Source organism: Numenius arquata, chromosome 6 (genome assembly GCF_964106895.1).
Source record: "Numenius arquata chromosome 6, bNumArq3.hap1.1, whole genome shotgun sequence".
Classification (NCBI taxonomy): Eukaryota; Metazoa; Chordata; class Aves; order Charadriiformes; family Scolopacidae; genus Numenius; species Numenius arquata.
The window spans coordinates 4259445-4272183 of record NC_133581.1 but is presented as its reverse complement, the minus strand read 5'-3'; the positions used below and the strand labels follow the sequence as shown (position 1 = coordinate 4272183).

At 38.7% G+C, this 12739-nt stretch overlaps 1 protein-coding gene across 1 annotated transcript in view; it reads left to right on the top strand.

The window, feature by feature from the left end:
• TPCN2 (two pore segment channel 2) overlaps positions 1 to 12739 on the top strand; it is a 31178-nt gene that overhangs the window by 8404 nt on the left and 10035 nt on the right. The window contains exons 8-17 of the mRNA XM_074149372.1: positions 2639 to 2738; positions 3048 to 3113; positions 3486 to 3550; positions 7243 to 7340; positions 7649 to 7730; positions 9130 to 9216; positions 9853 to 9972; positions 10289 to 10348; positions 10434 to 10562; positions 11183 to 11232. Coding sequence (XP_074005473.1) covers positions 2639 to 2738; positions 3048 to 3113; positions 3486 to 3550; positions 7243 to 7340; positions 7649 to 7730; positions 9130 to 9216; positions 9853 to 9972; positions 10289 to 10348; positions 10434 to 10562; positions 11183 to 11232 — 857 coding nt within the window. The remainder of the gene's footprint in view (positions 1 to 2638; positions 2739 to 3047; positions 3114 to 3485; positions 3551 to 7242; positions 7341 to 7648; positions 7731 to 9129; positions 9217 to 9852; positions 9973 to 10288; positions 10349 to 10433; positions 10563 to 11182; positions 11233 to 12739) is intronic.

Here is a 12739-nt window from a genome sequence, read left to right as displayed (position 1 = left end):
TTTATTAGTCTAGCTCAGCTACTCAGGGCCAAGTTAGATCGTTCCATGCTAAAATGTGGTAGACATCTTTCTTTATGGTCCTGCATGTTACTGGTATTGATGCCATTGTCACAGGTGTGAAATTGAAAGTCTGTTTATACAAGAGGCTTCCTTATCCAATTCTCCAATTTGATCCTTTGAGTTACTTTCTCTGCTTTTGTTGAAACCTTTGCTGATCTGTGTCCAAAGCTCTTAATCTTGTCACTTTTTTTGTTTATACTATCACTCATTTCTTTTCTCTTTTCCTTATCTAGCTTTGTGCTAAATTTAATTTCTTCTGTATTTTCTTATCTTCCAATACTGGTGTCCCTGGCCATACCTTGGTAGGTTTTTGCCTGCATTATTGCGATGTTTTGATTTCTGGTCTCTTTGTTTCTTCATCTGTTTTTTCTCTTCCTGCTTCTGAAAAGAAAATTTGAAATTTTGTGGTTAAAATAACTTTTGTGTTCCAGTGCTCTTGGTACGTTCCCTCTCTCCTAAACTTCCTGTATCTTAATGGATCATACTCAGGTTTATTTTTTTTTGTCCTTACTTTATAAGGTCTTCCACAAATGTGTTCCTACGAGCACAAAGATTTGCTGCGTGCTTCTCCTAGTAATTTTAATCCTCTCCTTAATCTCAGTTTTGCACCTTCATTCCTACTGCAATTTGCATTTGAGCCTGCCTCTGGTCTTCCTTATGATTAGCAAATTCCTTGAATCCCCCTGTTATAGAATTTCTGAAATTAGAAGAGGAGCAATATTTCCCCCCCTTTGTTTAGTTGTATGCTAGATCTTTGTATTATCTCTGTATGTCACATCTAATTCCAGTTATGAGCTTTCCCTGCAGATGGGAATATAATTTGTACTTCTGAACCAGTCAATTTTGTATACATTTAGGTGAAAAATAACAAATTACAGTGCAGTCTTTCATTTTTTGATTCGTCTAATACCCATACAAGCTAATTTTATCTAACAAGGCAAAATGCTGAAAGCATATTCTAAAAATACATTTAGTAGTGAAACTCATGCCTCTAGATTTTTGCATTGTCTTGTGTATGTCCTCTAGAGGTACATTTGTCCAGTCTTTGCAGCAGATTCAAGGCCTGTTTGTTCTGTGCTGCACGATTCATGTTTGTATTGTTTGCACTCTGCGTCTTTTTTAGCTGTCTCTACTTGAACTTGGGGGGAAAAATAAATATGTGGATGATCCAAGATCAACCTCCCAGTGTGTTTTTGATGAAAATTCTGACACCAACAGAGTTTTAGCAGATCATCTGATGTTTCCACCAAGCCACAGAATAATTTTGATGACCTTAGTCACCAAAGTACTTGCAAATACTTTTGAGTGCTGTAGCACTGATCTCTCGCTTTCCCCATACCCCTCCCCAAGAGGTTTAAGCTCTCTATGATACTGTACATCTTGAATCTTTGTTCTTTTCAAATCAGAACAGTTGCCTTTTTTTCCACCTGCCTGACAACTCCCGTAATGTGCACTAATGCTGGTTATAGCATATTGCTTTATGTTGTGTGCTCTTATCTGTGTAAATACTTATTTCCTCTAAAATAAGATAAGGAATATCTTTGCAATCGTACTTTAAGTACATCTTCATGTACTAAAAGAGACCTAAAACTTGTCTGGCTGTGTTCTGTGTAGATCTTACTGTAATTAAACAGACCCCCTTTCCCCCTTACCCTGAGTATGTAAGGGGATAACTGGAGAAAGGGGAAAACCTTTGTTCCAAGTAGTGGTAGTAACTTCTGTGCAAATAACTAATTCAGAGGATGTCAAGTTTTCTATTCGGAAGTTAAAGAGGAAGTGAGAGACACATTTTGCCCTCGGTGAGTACGCTAGTAGTAGCGGTAGTTTTTGAGGCACCTCTTCGTTCCTGAGGAAGCTGTTTTGTTTCTGTTCTTCAGTGTAGACAAGACCTATTGTAATACTGTCCTCAAATTGTACTGTGCTTCTGGACAAGTCCTGGAGTGTAGTCCTAGGTTGTACAATTCAGGGTGATGAGGTGTCCGTCTGTGCTGAGCTACAGCATGCTATAGCTGGAATAACAAAGAAGGCCATTTCTACTATATGTTAATTTTTATAATGCAAGTTGTGACTAAAGATGGTATTAGTCTGTGATTTTTTTAAAATTTGTTTTAAATCATGTTTAGGGAATCCTTTTATCTTCAATACACTAGTATCACTTGAAGGCTAAGAGGTGATGCTTTTTGTATCAATCAAAGGTGGCTTCAGATTCCTGTATTGTCTGTCTGTGGCATTATTGTTCTTCCTGGGTCTAAGGTGCTAGCTAGACATAAATTCTATATTGAGCTTCTGTGTCTGTCTTAGCTTGTTGTTCTTCCTTATGTTTTTAGATGGCTGCTAATAAGTGAAGTGATTGCACTGTATTCCTACACATTGTCCTAATTCTTATGCTTGCCTTTGTGCTTTTTTCATGGGGTAGTTTTGATTGTGTGTGTAAGAAATTGATTATTGACTATATATATGACATATATACATATTATATATGTATATAAGATAGTTTTTAAATTTTTTCCCCTTCCTTGGTCAGACAGTCTTAGCGATTCTTCAGTGTTTCTCTAACAGTGAACATCTCTTTGACTAGGATGGCCAGCAGGATAAGGAGTGGGTGGGGTATTTCCGGAATTTGCCAGATTCACTGACATCACTGCTGGTCCTGCTAACTACTGCAAACAATCCTGATGGTGAGAAAGCTTTCAGAAATAATTCTTGCGTCTCTTCTTTTAAAAGAATAATAGAGTAAGATTATCTTCAGACTACTGTAACCATTCCTTCAGCTGACAGTTCTTAGTACAGCCAGAGGAAGGTTATGTAAAGATTTTTTTCATGCCTTTAGTAACTTGGCTCTTGCCTTTACTTTGGTATAATTATAGCTCTGCTTTAAAGTTGGAGATATATAAGAGCTTTTACCATTAGCCAAAAATTGATAGAGGTCTCCAGTTTGCAACTTAAGCATTAAACTCTTATTTCCTGTTTGATTAAATCTGATACAGTGATGATCCCTGCATATTCTAAGAATCGAGCATATTCGATCTTCTTCATACTCTTCACTGTATTAGGTAAGTTACCTCTTGTCTTCAGTAATTTAAATGCACTTTAACTTTGACACTTGTGCATACCAGCCGCAGAGTGTTTTATTTTTCTAGGAAGTTTAATCATAAATTTCTCCTTTTTTGTGTTTCTTCCACTTACTGTGTAGTATCTTTTAAGGTAATTTTCATGGAAGGTGCTTATGGTTTGGCGCTTTTTCAGTAATGTATCATAGGGGAATGGGTACATTACATTATACTCAAACATCAAAAACATTTTGGAAATCAAACACAAGAAAACTAATCCTTTTTAAATTTTACATCTTATTATATACATTGAAACTTCTTTAAGAAGCAGATGTGTATTTCACTAACTCTTACTGCCTCTTTTTTTTCCAATAGGCAACTTGTTTCTGATGAACTTGCTTACAGCAATAATATACAACCAGTTTCGAGGATACCTTCTGGTGAGTAAAGCATTCCTAACTTCTGTGTTCTACCATAACCTTAAAACTGTGAAGCCCTGAGTATTAAAAGTTTCAACTGTGTATTAAAGCAGTATGCCCATCCTGGTTGTAGATACAGTTTAAAAATATTAAAGGTTCTTTAATGTATGTACTTCTCCCCTTCTGCTGTTGTAGCTTGATCCCCTTCCATGACAAAATTACCTGCTTGTAACCTTCCATGTATGCTGGGGATCTGCAACATCCACTATTATAGGGGGAAAAAGAAAAATAAAATTGAACGAGGACAAGTGAAGAAGTAACTTAAACTCGGTCTCTGTGAAGAAAACCTGCTATACTATTTAAATAGCTATTGTTGCAAGTCCTAGCACTTAATTTCTCTGAGTAGCACAACATTAGAATCCTTCAATGAAAACAAATCACTGACTAAAATATCTTCACATTTGGTATTTTTTATTTCACCCTTACCACGGTGGGTGGGTGTGATGTCAGCATGATTAGGGCAGTTTCCTGCCTCTAAAAGATGGACTTGAGCCTTGTGATTGACTCGTAGCAGAAGCAGTTGCCAGTTATACCTACTAGTTATTCTTGCTAGTATTTGGCCTCAAATAAAAGGAATCTGTGCTTACTTTCCATGCAATGCCAGTCATCTGTGTAATACTTCAATGTGCTTCTAGAAAATGCCCAATCATATGTGGTTCTCTCCTTTTTGTGGAATGTGACTCTGGTGTGTAACACAATGACCTCTTTTGACTCGGGTGTCTATATTAGAGAAATAAAAGCTGACAAATTAAGTGTACTTTTGCATATTGTTCAAGGAGCCTGCAATCTGTGGTGATGATTAAACTCATCACTAAAAGTTCTTTTTCCTTTATTAACAAGCTGTGTGATGTGCTTTGTTGCATTATGTACGCCCGTTGTTTAGTCTTCAACCGGAGTGTAGTCTGGATTCCTTTAGCAGGAAATAGCGTAAGTATCTTTTGTTTTGTGTGTGAGATAGTGCTGTTAAACAATCTGAGTGGAACTATAATGTGCTGAGGTGGGAGTATTTTAGAAAACAGAGACAAAGTCAAACAAAAGATCATCTTGGTTACTTCCAATAAAATGTACTTTATAGAATCATAGAATGGTTAGAGTTGGAAGGGACTTTAAAGGTCATCAAGTTCCAACCCCCCTGCCGTGGGCAGGGACACTTCCCACTAGACCAGGTTGCTCAAAGCCCCATCCAGCCTGGCCTTGAACACCTTCAGGGATGGGGCATCCACAGCTTCTTTGGGCAACCTGTTCCAGTGCCTCACCACCCTCACAGGAAAGAATTTTTCTAGTATCTAGTCTAAATCTCCCCTCTTTCAGTTTAAAACCATTACCCATCGTCGTATTGTTCCATTCCCTGATATAGTCCCTCCCCATCTCTCCTGTAGGCCCCTTCAGGTACTAGAAGGCTGTTGTAAGGTCTCCCTGGAGCCTTCTCTTCTTCACGCTGAACAACCCCGACTCTCTCAGCCTGTCTTCATAGGAGAGGTGCTTCATCCCTCTGATCGTCTTTGTGGCCCTCCTCTGGACCCGTTCCAATGGGTCCATGTCCTTCCTGTGTTGAGGACTCCAGAGCTGGACACAGTATTCCAGGTGGGGTCTCACCAGAGCCGAGTAGAGGGGCAGAATCACCTCCCTTGACCTGCTGGCCACACTTCTTTTGATGCAGCCCAGGATGTGGTTGGCTTTCTGGGCTGCTAGCACTCATTGCCGGCTCATGTTGAGCTTCTCATCCACCAACACTCCCAAGTCCTTTTCCTCAGGGCTGCTCTCCAGCCATTCTCCCCCCAGCCTGTATTTGTGCCTGGGATTACTTCATCCAAGAGGTTAAATTTGTGACTTTCCAAAAAGAAGTAACTGGCTGGATAGGTGGCAGAAGGAAGTGGCTGCATGGATGCAGCAGGAGATCTCCAGAACTGGGTTTATCTCCAGCAATGAATACAGAAACCCAAGGTGCACCACAGCCACTTAGCAGTTAACAGACATAGTAGATGAGTAGAAATAACACAGTGCTAGGGTAGGTTTTAATGGTTATCACACTGATGGCAGACAACTAAATCTTGGTCAGACAGTCATCACTCAAAAGGGAGCTGTCAGTCTCTTGCTACTCAGAACAGGCTGAGTCTTGATCTTGCTGAGGTGCCATCTTCAAACTGTTTGAGATTTTAATTTGAGCTTTGTAACTCCTACGGTGAAATTTTTCTCTTGGGTTAGTTCTTCAGCAGTTTCACTTCCACAGGCATTTTTTACTCTCCTCTGGCATATTTTTATAAAACTTCACAGCTCAACAGTAATGTTTTTGGTAAAGCTGACTCAGGGTAGTGCTATGCAAGAGCACTGAAGTCTGACAGCTAAAACTCTGGGCTGTACATTAAGCTTTTTTCCCCTTTGTTTCCAGTATGGTGATGATCTCTGTAGCTTGGAATGAACAGAGGTTCCCATTTGCATATGTTCCAACTGGTCTTTTCTCATGCCTATAGTTTCCTTCAGGTTTAGTGACAGGGGAAACTTGGTGGTTTTGATTTTTAGGTGTGATTTCCCCCTTCCATATGGTTTTATAGTTCCTTCATTACTTACTTCCCCCTTTACTTATATATAGACTTGTTCCTTCCTCTTACTTACATAGTCTTATAGTTCATTCTGCCCTTCAGAGGAGTGAAGTTGAGGGCTTGGGTGTTAAAGTGAAATAATAGCTGCTCTACTAGAGCTCCAGAGAGAAGATAGAGTTTGTTGGATAGTAAGCCTGAGGCAGTACTACACAGAAGGAATGGCCCCCATCTTCTTGTGCAAGAGGGGTATTTAAACCTAATATGTGCAAAGACGGATTTTTGTAATCCTTTCCTCCTGCTCTCTTTCTTCCCTTCTTTCTCAATTTTCCTCTTTCCCATGTGAGAGTGTGCCATAATCAGATTCCCAATAAAGTAGCTGAGTTTGAAAGTGATTACTATGGAGAGAAAAAAAACAAAGGCATGAAAAACTGTGGCTCTGGCTTTCTTCTTTTTGGCAAGAAGCTGGAGTTGGTCAAGCTGTCTGACTCTTTTCTTTGCACAGTAGTATGAATTTCTGTGAATACTCCAGCTTTGCGGTTGCCGTTGTCTCCAGAACAGGCATATGCCTGTTCAATCCAGAATTAAAAATAAACCTTGAACTCCAGAGACTTGTTTGTTTGCTTCCTTCCTTCTCGTACATGGAGTTCTTGAAGGGAGCGAGGCTTAGGGAAGTCTCCTATTCTGATCTCTAATCACAAATCTGGGGTGTGCGCCAGAGGATCAGGATATCTGACCGTAGGAGGTAGTACCGCGTGAGGAGCTGGGTAGCCCTGATCTTCTCTAAGCCCTTCTGGTAGGAATGGGCTTCACTGATTTCAGCCTATGACTCTTCATGGTGTTCCTTTTAGACTGCAGAGTGTCTGTCTAGTTAGGCCCGGTGGACAACTAGATCTAGTGGCTAATGATGAGGATTTTGCTGGTGAGAGAAAGAAAATAGTATCTTGCCTTCCTCAAAAATTATTCTAGTTGAACAGATATGCCTATTTCTGAGGCTTGCAGTAGGTTGTCTAAGGGCTGAGCAAATAATTGACAGTCTTACTTGTATCATCTAGTTGGATTTATTTTAAACTAGTCTAAGTAAATTGTTTCCTCTGTGGTCTTTTTACTGTCCAGAAATCGGTTCAGTCCTCCCTCTTCAGGAGGCGATTGGGAATCCGGGCTGCATTTGAAGTGCTTTCTTCCCTGAAAGAGGCTCCTACTAATGCACAACAGTAAGTGGAGAGTGTTGAAACAGTAGATTACCTAGGAGCAAAGAGCAGATTTTTGGCCATCTTGTCTTGTTTAATATATTTACTTCTTGAAAAATGGCAGTTTGTTGCTCCCATCTTTTTTTTTTTTCTTTAACTGGATGTTTATAACATACTGTTTGGGACTCTTACGGGGTCAGTTTCCTTTTTATTTCTACTTCTAATTTTATCTGCTCTTCAAAAAAAGAAAGAGGCGGGAATGCATTTGGAACAGCTATTTTTGTCATCAAGACTTACCTGTTTCAGGGCCCATCCTGTTTTCTTTTAAATAGGTCGTACGTCAGCGTTGGGGCCTTACAACAAGTGCTACAGAAAGTTGAAATGGATTCTCGCTGCAAGCAAGCCATCATGAGAGTAAGAACTGGATTTTCTTAGTCTTTATATTGGTGACTATTGAACCCTCTGATGAGACAGCTGTGGAAACTGCCATTTCCTTAATCACACCATTGATCTAGGAATAGTAGGTTTCAGTTTAGCTTGCTTTATGCTGCTTGCTTTATTTATGAACAGAGGCCCAGCTCTGTGTCTGTTTGTTTTGCTCTTCAGAACAAAACCAGGCTCTAGACAGGGATTTCACCTTAAGATTGCTACTTCTTTGGTTGGTGTGATGATGAAGGCAGTCACCTGGAGAGAGGTGTAGAGTAATGAAAAGTCTTGTTTTGCAGAGGTATTTTTTTCTTTTGCTTTATTTTCTCTCTGGTAGTAAAGCATTTCTCACTGTGGTCTAGAGCTGCTCTCTATAGGGACCTTCCTCTACTGTTTGAAAATGTCTTTTTTTTTTTTTTTTTTATTGTATTTTAGCTGTGCTGCTCCCTCTAGGCATTAATACTTGTATCAGGCTACAGGGAGAATGGTTTTGCTTAACTAAAGCCTTAATGTTGAAGTTCATGCCATGATTTTCAGAGATTAGAGGAATTATTTAGCTCTAATAGGACGTGGAAATTATTAGCGTGATTTCAGAAAAATTATATAAAAGTAATGTTGCATTTTGAGAAGAATGTTTCAGCAGGATTTGCAAGTCCATACTTTAAGGTCTTCTGCCAAAAGGAAGTGACAATTCAGAGCTGATAGTTATAGTATCAGCAGTTGGCTTGCTCCACCGTGAAGGTTGGAAGTGGAATGAAGAGGTATCCATGTATTGCTTCCAGTTGTTGTTGTTTGGGATAGGGAATGTGTAAACAGAGTTGCCTGAAAATAAACACCCTGCTCTGTAATTTTGCTGAGCTGTCCATTGCATTGTTAGTTAAGTAAACAAATCCAAATTTTAGTTTTTCTTCTTGTTGCCGGTGGGTTTTTTACTATTTCTTTTGTTGCTGAGTGTGCTACAGTTGCAGTTAGTGTTTAGCACACTATGGAAGTGTCTTCACCCTGTCACAACTTGTGAAATAATTCCGTCCCTTCAGGTAGTAACTTCTGCAGACAGTGATAACTGACATAGTGTCTTCATTCCTTGGCTCATAACATAGTAATGGCAATACTAGATGAGACTAAAATTCAAGTGTGTCTAAAGAGGATGCTCCTTCTTAAGCAGCGTGTGATCCCAGAGAGGGGAAAATAAAAAAGGTGAGACAAATCCCACAGTTGTGGCAGTTTTACGTTAAAGCGAAGTAATACTGAAACTCGCTCTAATACCTTGGTGTGGGTTTGTATTCTATCTCTATTCCTAGACTTTTAAGATAGTCTGAAGGTGTTGGCATCTTTGAAGATGCACCTATTGCAGATGTTGACCTGAATGTTTCTCTTTCATGTGAAGTCACTCAAAATGTGCTCCTGTGACCAGCTGTCAGCTCCTCAGTTTCAGAAGCTCTTTGAAGAACTAGACAAAGATGCCATTAAGCAAGTATGTATCTAACAATCATTTATAAAATATCGTAAGTTGAGGGCGGTCTCGCACAAAAATAGATGATAGTATTCTGCTTTGAAGTGTATAAACAAACCTCACAACATGTTGAACATGGGGTGTGATCAAGTGTCATTGATTTTTAAGTAGTTCATGGATTGCTCTTACAGTCACAAATGGCATCCCTTTGGGGGCTTTTACAGCACTAGTTTGGGATTGCCAGGGAGTGTTAAATATGCAAAATGCATGGTTGGTTGTTCTATCAGCATTTTGAAGTGACTTGGCCAGACTAAATGGATGAGGGCTCCGTGTGTGTATGTTGTTTAATGGGAAGATTCATTACAAGGAAATGAGGAATAGGAGTTAGAGAAAGGTTGGATTATCTCCTTTCTTTGCCGTTATCTTGTATTGTGCCATAATCGCCAACCCTTTTGCTAATCAGAAATGATCTCTTGCTGCTAATAGCCAGAGCTTGAAAGTACCTTTCTACTGAAATGTCAAAATCAGCATGTGGCCTTGAAAAGTTTTTCTTTGAAAGGTCTATCTCTTCAGTCTGAGACTGGGTGTTTTTTCTTGCATCATTATTAAAATGTTTATAAACTTTGTGTCTTAGCAAATCCTTTGTGTTCTTTTCAGCATCCTCCCAGCCCAGAGTACCAATCCCATTTTATGCAGAAAATACAGTTTGCCTTTGGCCATCCCTACTTTGGCTACTTGGGGAACGTTGTAGCCCTTGCAAACATTGTTTCTATCTGTGTAAGTAAAAAGGATTTTTTTTGGTTTGGTGTTTTTTGTGTGTGGTTTGTGGTTGTTTGGGTGTTTTTCCCTCCTGCTACAAACTTTAGTTCTGTTTTTGTTTTTTGGTCTCTGTTGTGTTAACCACTTTGTGCAGCAAATGTCCATGTTTGGCTTTAGTCATACAAAGTCTTAGAGAATACCTGCAGTTAAAAAATATATGCTGTGAAAGCTTGAAAAGGTCTGTGCAAAGCAGAAAAGACAGTTCTTGCGCTTGAAAATCTGTTTTGTTCAGCAGTAAAGCAGTGGATTCATAAAATATTTCTTCTTGTTTAAGGTGGTTTTGGTGATGGATGCAGATAAGCAGCCTTCTGAAAGAGATGACTTCTTCCTGGGGGTAAGATCCAACAGTATTCCTCCAATTACTGCTGTTCCCCAAGATGTCAATAATTCTAATTATTATTATTTTTGGGGGGGTGAAGGCTATCAACTGCTTCTTCATCCTATACTACCTGCTGGAAATGTTGCTGAAAATCTTAGCAATGGGCTTGAAAAGATACTTGTCATACCCGAGCAATAGATTTGATGGACTTCTGACTGTAATTTTACTGGTAAGCTTTTTTTTTTTTAACTTCTGTATTCCTGGGTTTCTTGACTAGGATGATTGGGAACTGTAAGAGCTAGTAGAATTGCTTTTTATTCAGCACTCGTATGCCGAGTTTTCAGTGGCTTGAATGGTTTTGGGTGTACACAATACTTTCAGTGTCTACTTTCTGGAGGTGGTTTTCTTTAAAATTCATGGGAAAGGTGAGCTTTCTTATAAGCAACCTATTTAATGTTATCTGCAAACATTCAGCTCTTGGAGTCCTTACGTAAGGAAGTCTGTTACATAGCTAAAAGTCACCTTCCTTATTGAATAAAGAAGACAGTGGCAGAAGATTATTGCCATTCTTTGATAAAAGCCTGAAACCCATATGGCAGAGGAGGCCAAATTCATGGTTAATGTAATTCTTTGTATATCCTTCTATGTGTCGCTATTGGATTATGTGCATACGTTGTATTAATTGGGGAATACCTAGTCAAATATGACAATTTCAGAACTTTAAAGTGAGTCAAATTAGCAGCTTAAAGCTCTTGAAAGTGTTTCCTGTCAAGAAACTTATGTCATTTTTGAAACTAAGAATTACAAAGTAGGGTTTTGACTTTTTTTTTTCTTCTTCCCTAACTAAAGGTTTTGGAGATTGCAACTTTTGCTGTGTACGGATTTCCTCATCCTGGTTGGTACGTAATCTCTGTGAACTCTTGCACTTTGCTCGGTATCTGGGCTGGGTGAGGAGAATGTTTGTACATGTTCATACATGCTTATGTCCTTCACTGTCATTGTCAGCCCAGTCCATAATTTACCAAACCTAGTAGAATTTCTCACTCTTTTAGTTACTAGAGGCCACACAATATGGATAAGTAAAAGAAAATGACTGTATTTTTCCTAAAATTTAGAGTTTTGTTTAGCTATTCTGAGAGAAATGCATTTTTATTACTTGTAATCTGATGTAAAATAAAATCTTAGCAGACCTATGCTTACTAAAGATGCAGGAAGGAATTTAGTCCAACATATACAACCAGCTACTAACCTAGTATGTTTTAGCATCAGATTGTCCATAAACCCAACTATATGAATTCCTAAACAGCTGGTGAAGCCCCTTTAGCCCTGTGTGTAGATTGAAGTCTGAGTTTTGTTTTGTGCTGTAAAATTTAATAGAAATATTCCCATGGGCTTAAATTATTTACCTATACTGGAATAGCAAGCAGTTGTATTTTGGTTTCCTTAAGTTCAAGCAGTTCTTGAATAACTATCTTGATTTAGTTTCAGTGTCAAAAACAAACAAACAAACAGAAAAATCATTGTATTGTCTCTTAAAATTTGAAAGCTGCCACCACAACAGCAGAGGAAAGCAAAGGACTTCTGGAAGATTTCCTGAATCTTACTTTCAGGGGTGATTTATAACACATTCTAATACTTTGTTTACACAAGCTCATTCTTAAGATATTGGCTCTCCCTAAGTTTTCAGGATATTTGTTATGTTGCAAGTAAGAACCTATCTTAATTTATGCCAGTATCTGTAAAGAGACCCAATAGATGTTACTGCTAGAAATGGGTTTATTTTTTAACACTTCTTGCCCTCCTATCGCTCAAAAGCAAGGGTTGCCATAAGGATATTAATTGCAAACAATCTAATGGCATTAACAAATGATTCAATTTATAATTGGTTATATTTGGGTTTGATTTTTGACCTTTGATTCTTGAATGTAGACGATCATTTGTATTACAATAGTATCTTGAAGCACCAGTAATACTTGTTAGATCTTTGTGTCAGTCACTGCAAACAGATTGTAACCTGGATGAGTCATTCCAAATCCTGATGCTGCTTACGGTGCTGTTGGTAAATGCTTAGTCTGTAGATTAAACATCTTCACAACAGGACTAAAATGTGACTATTATTCTAGAGTACGCATCCTGTGCAGCGTTGTCTTAAATAATTTACTTTCTTATTAGAGTTGAATATATTGGTGATGTAAACCATGATTTAGCATCTGAGTTACCAAGGAATTTTTTTCATTAACATCTTTTGTCCCCCACCACCTGCCCACCTTTCCAGCAGAGAAGCATCCAACATGCCAATGTAAAAGTCAGCTAAAACTCAGGCTGTCGTTTGAAGTATATGCATATCATCCATGGAATACCCATATAAGGTGTTTTTTTCTTCCCAAATTTTTTAATATGCCATGG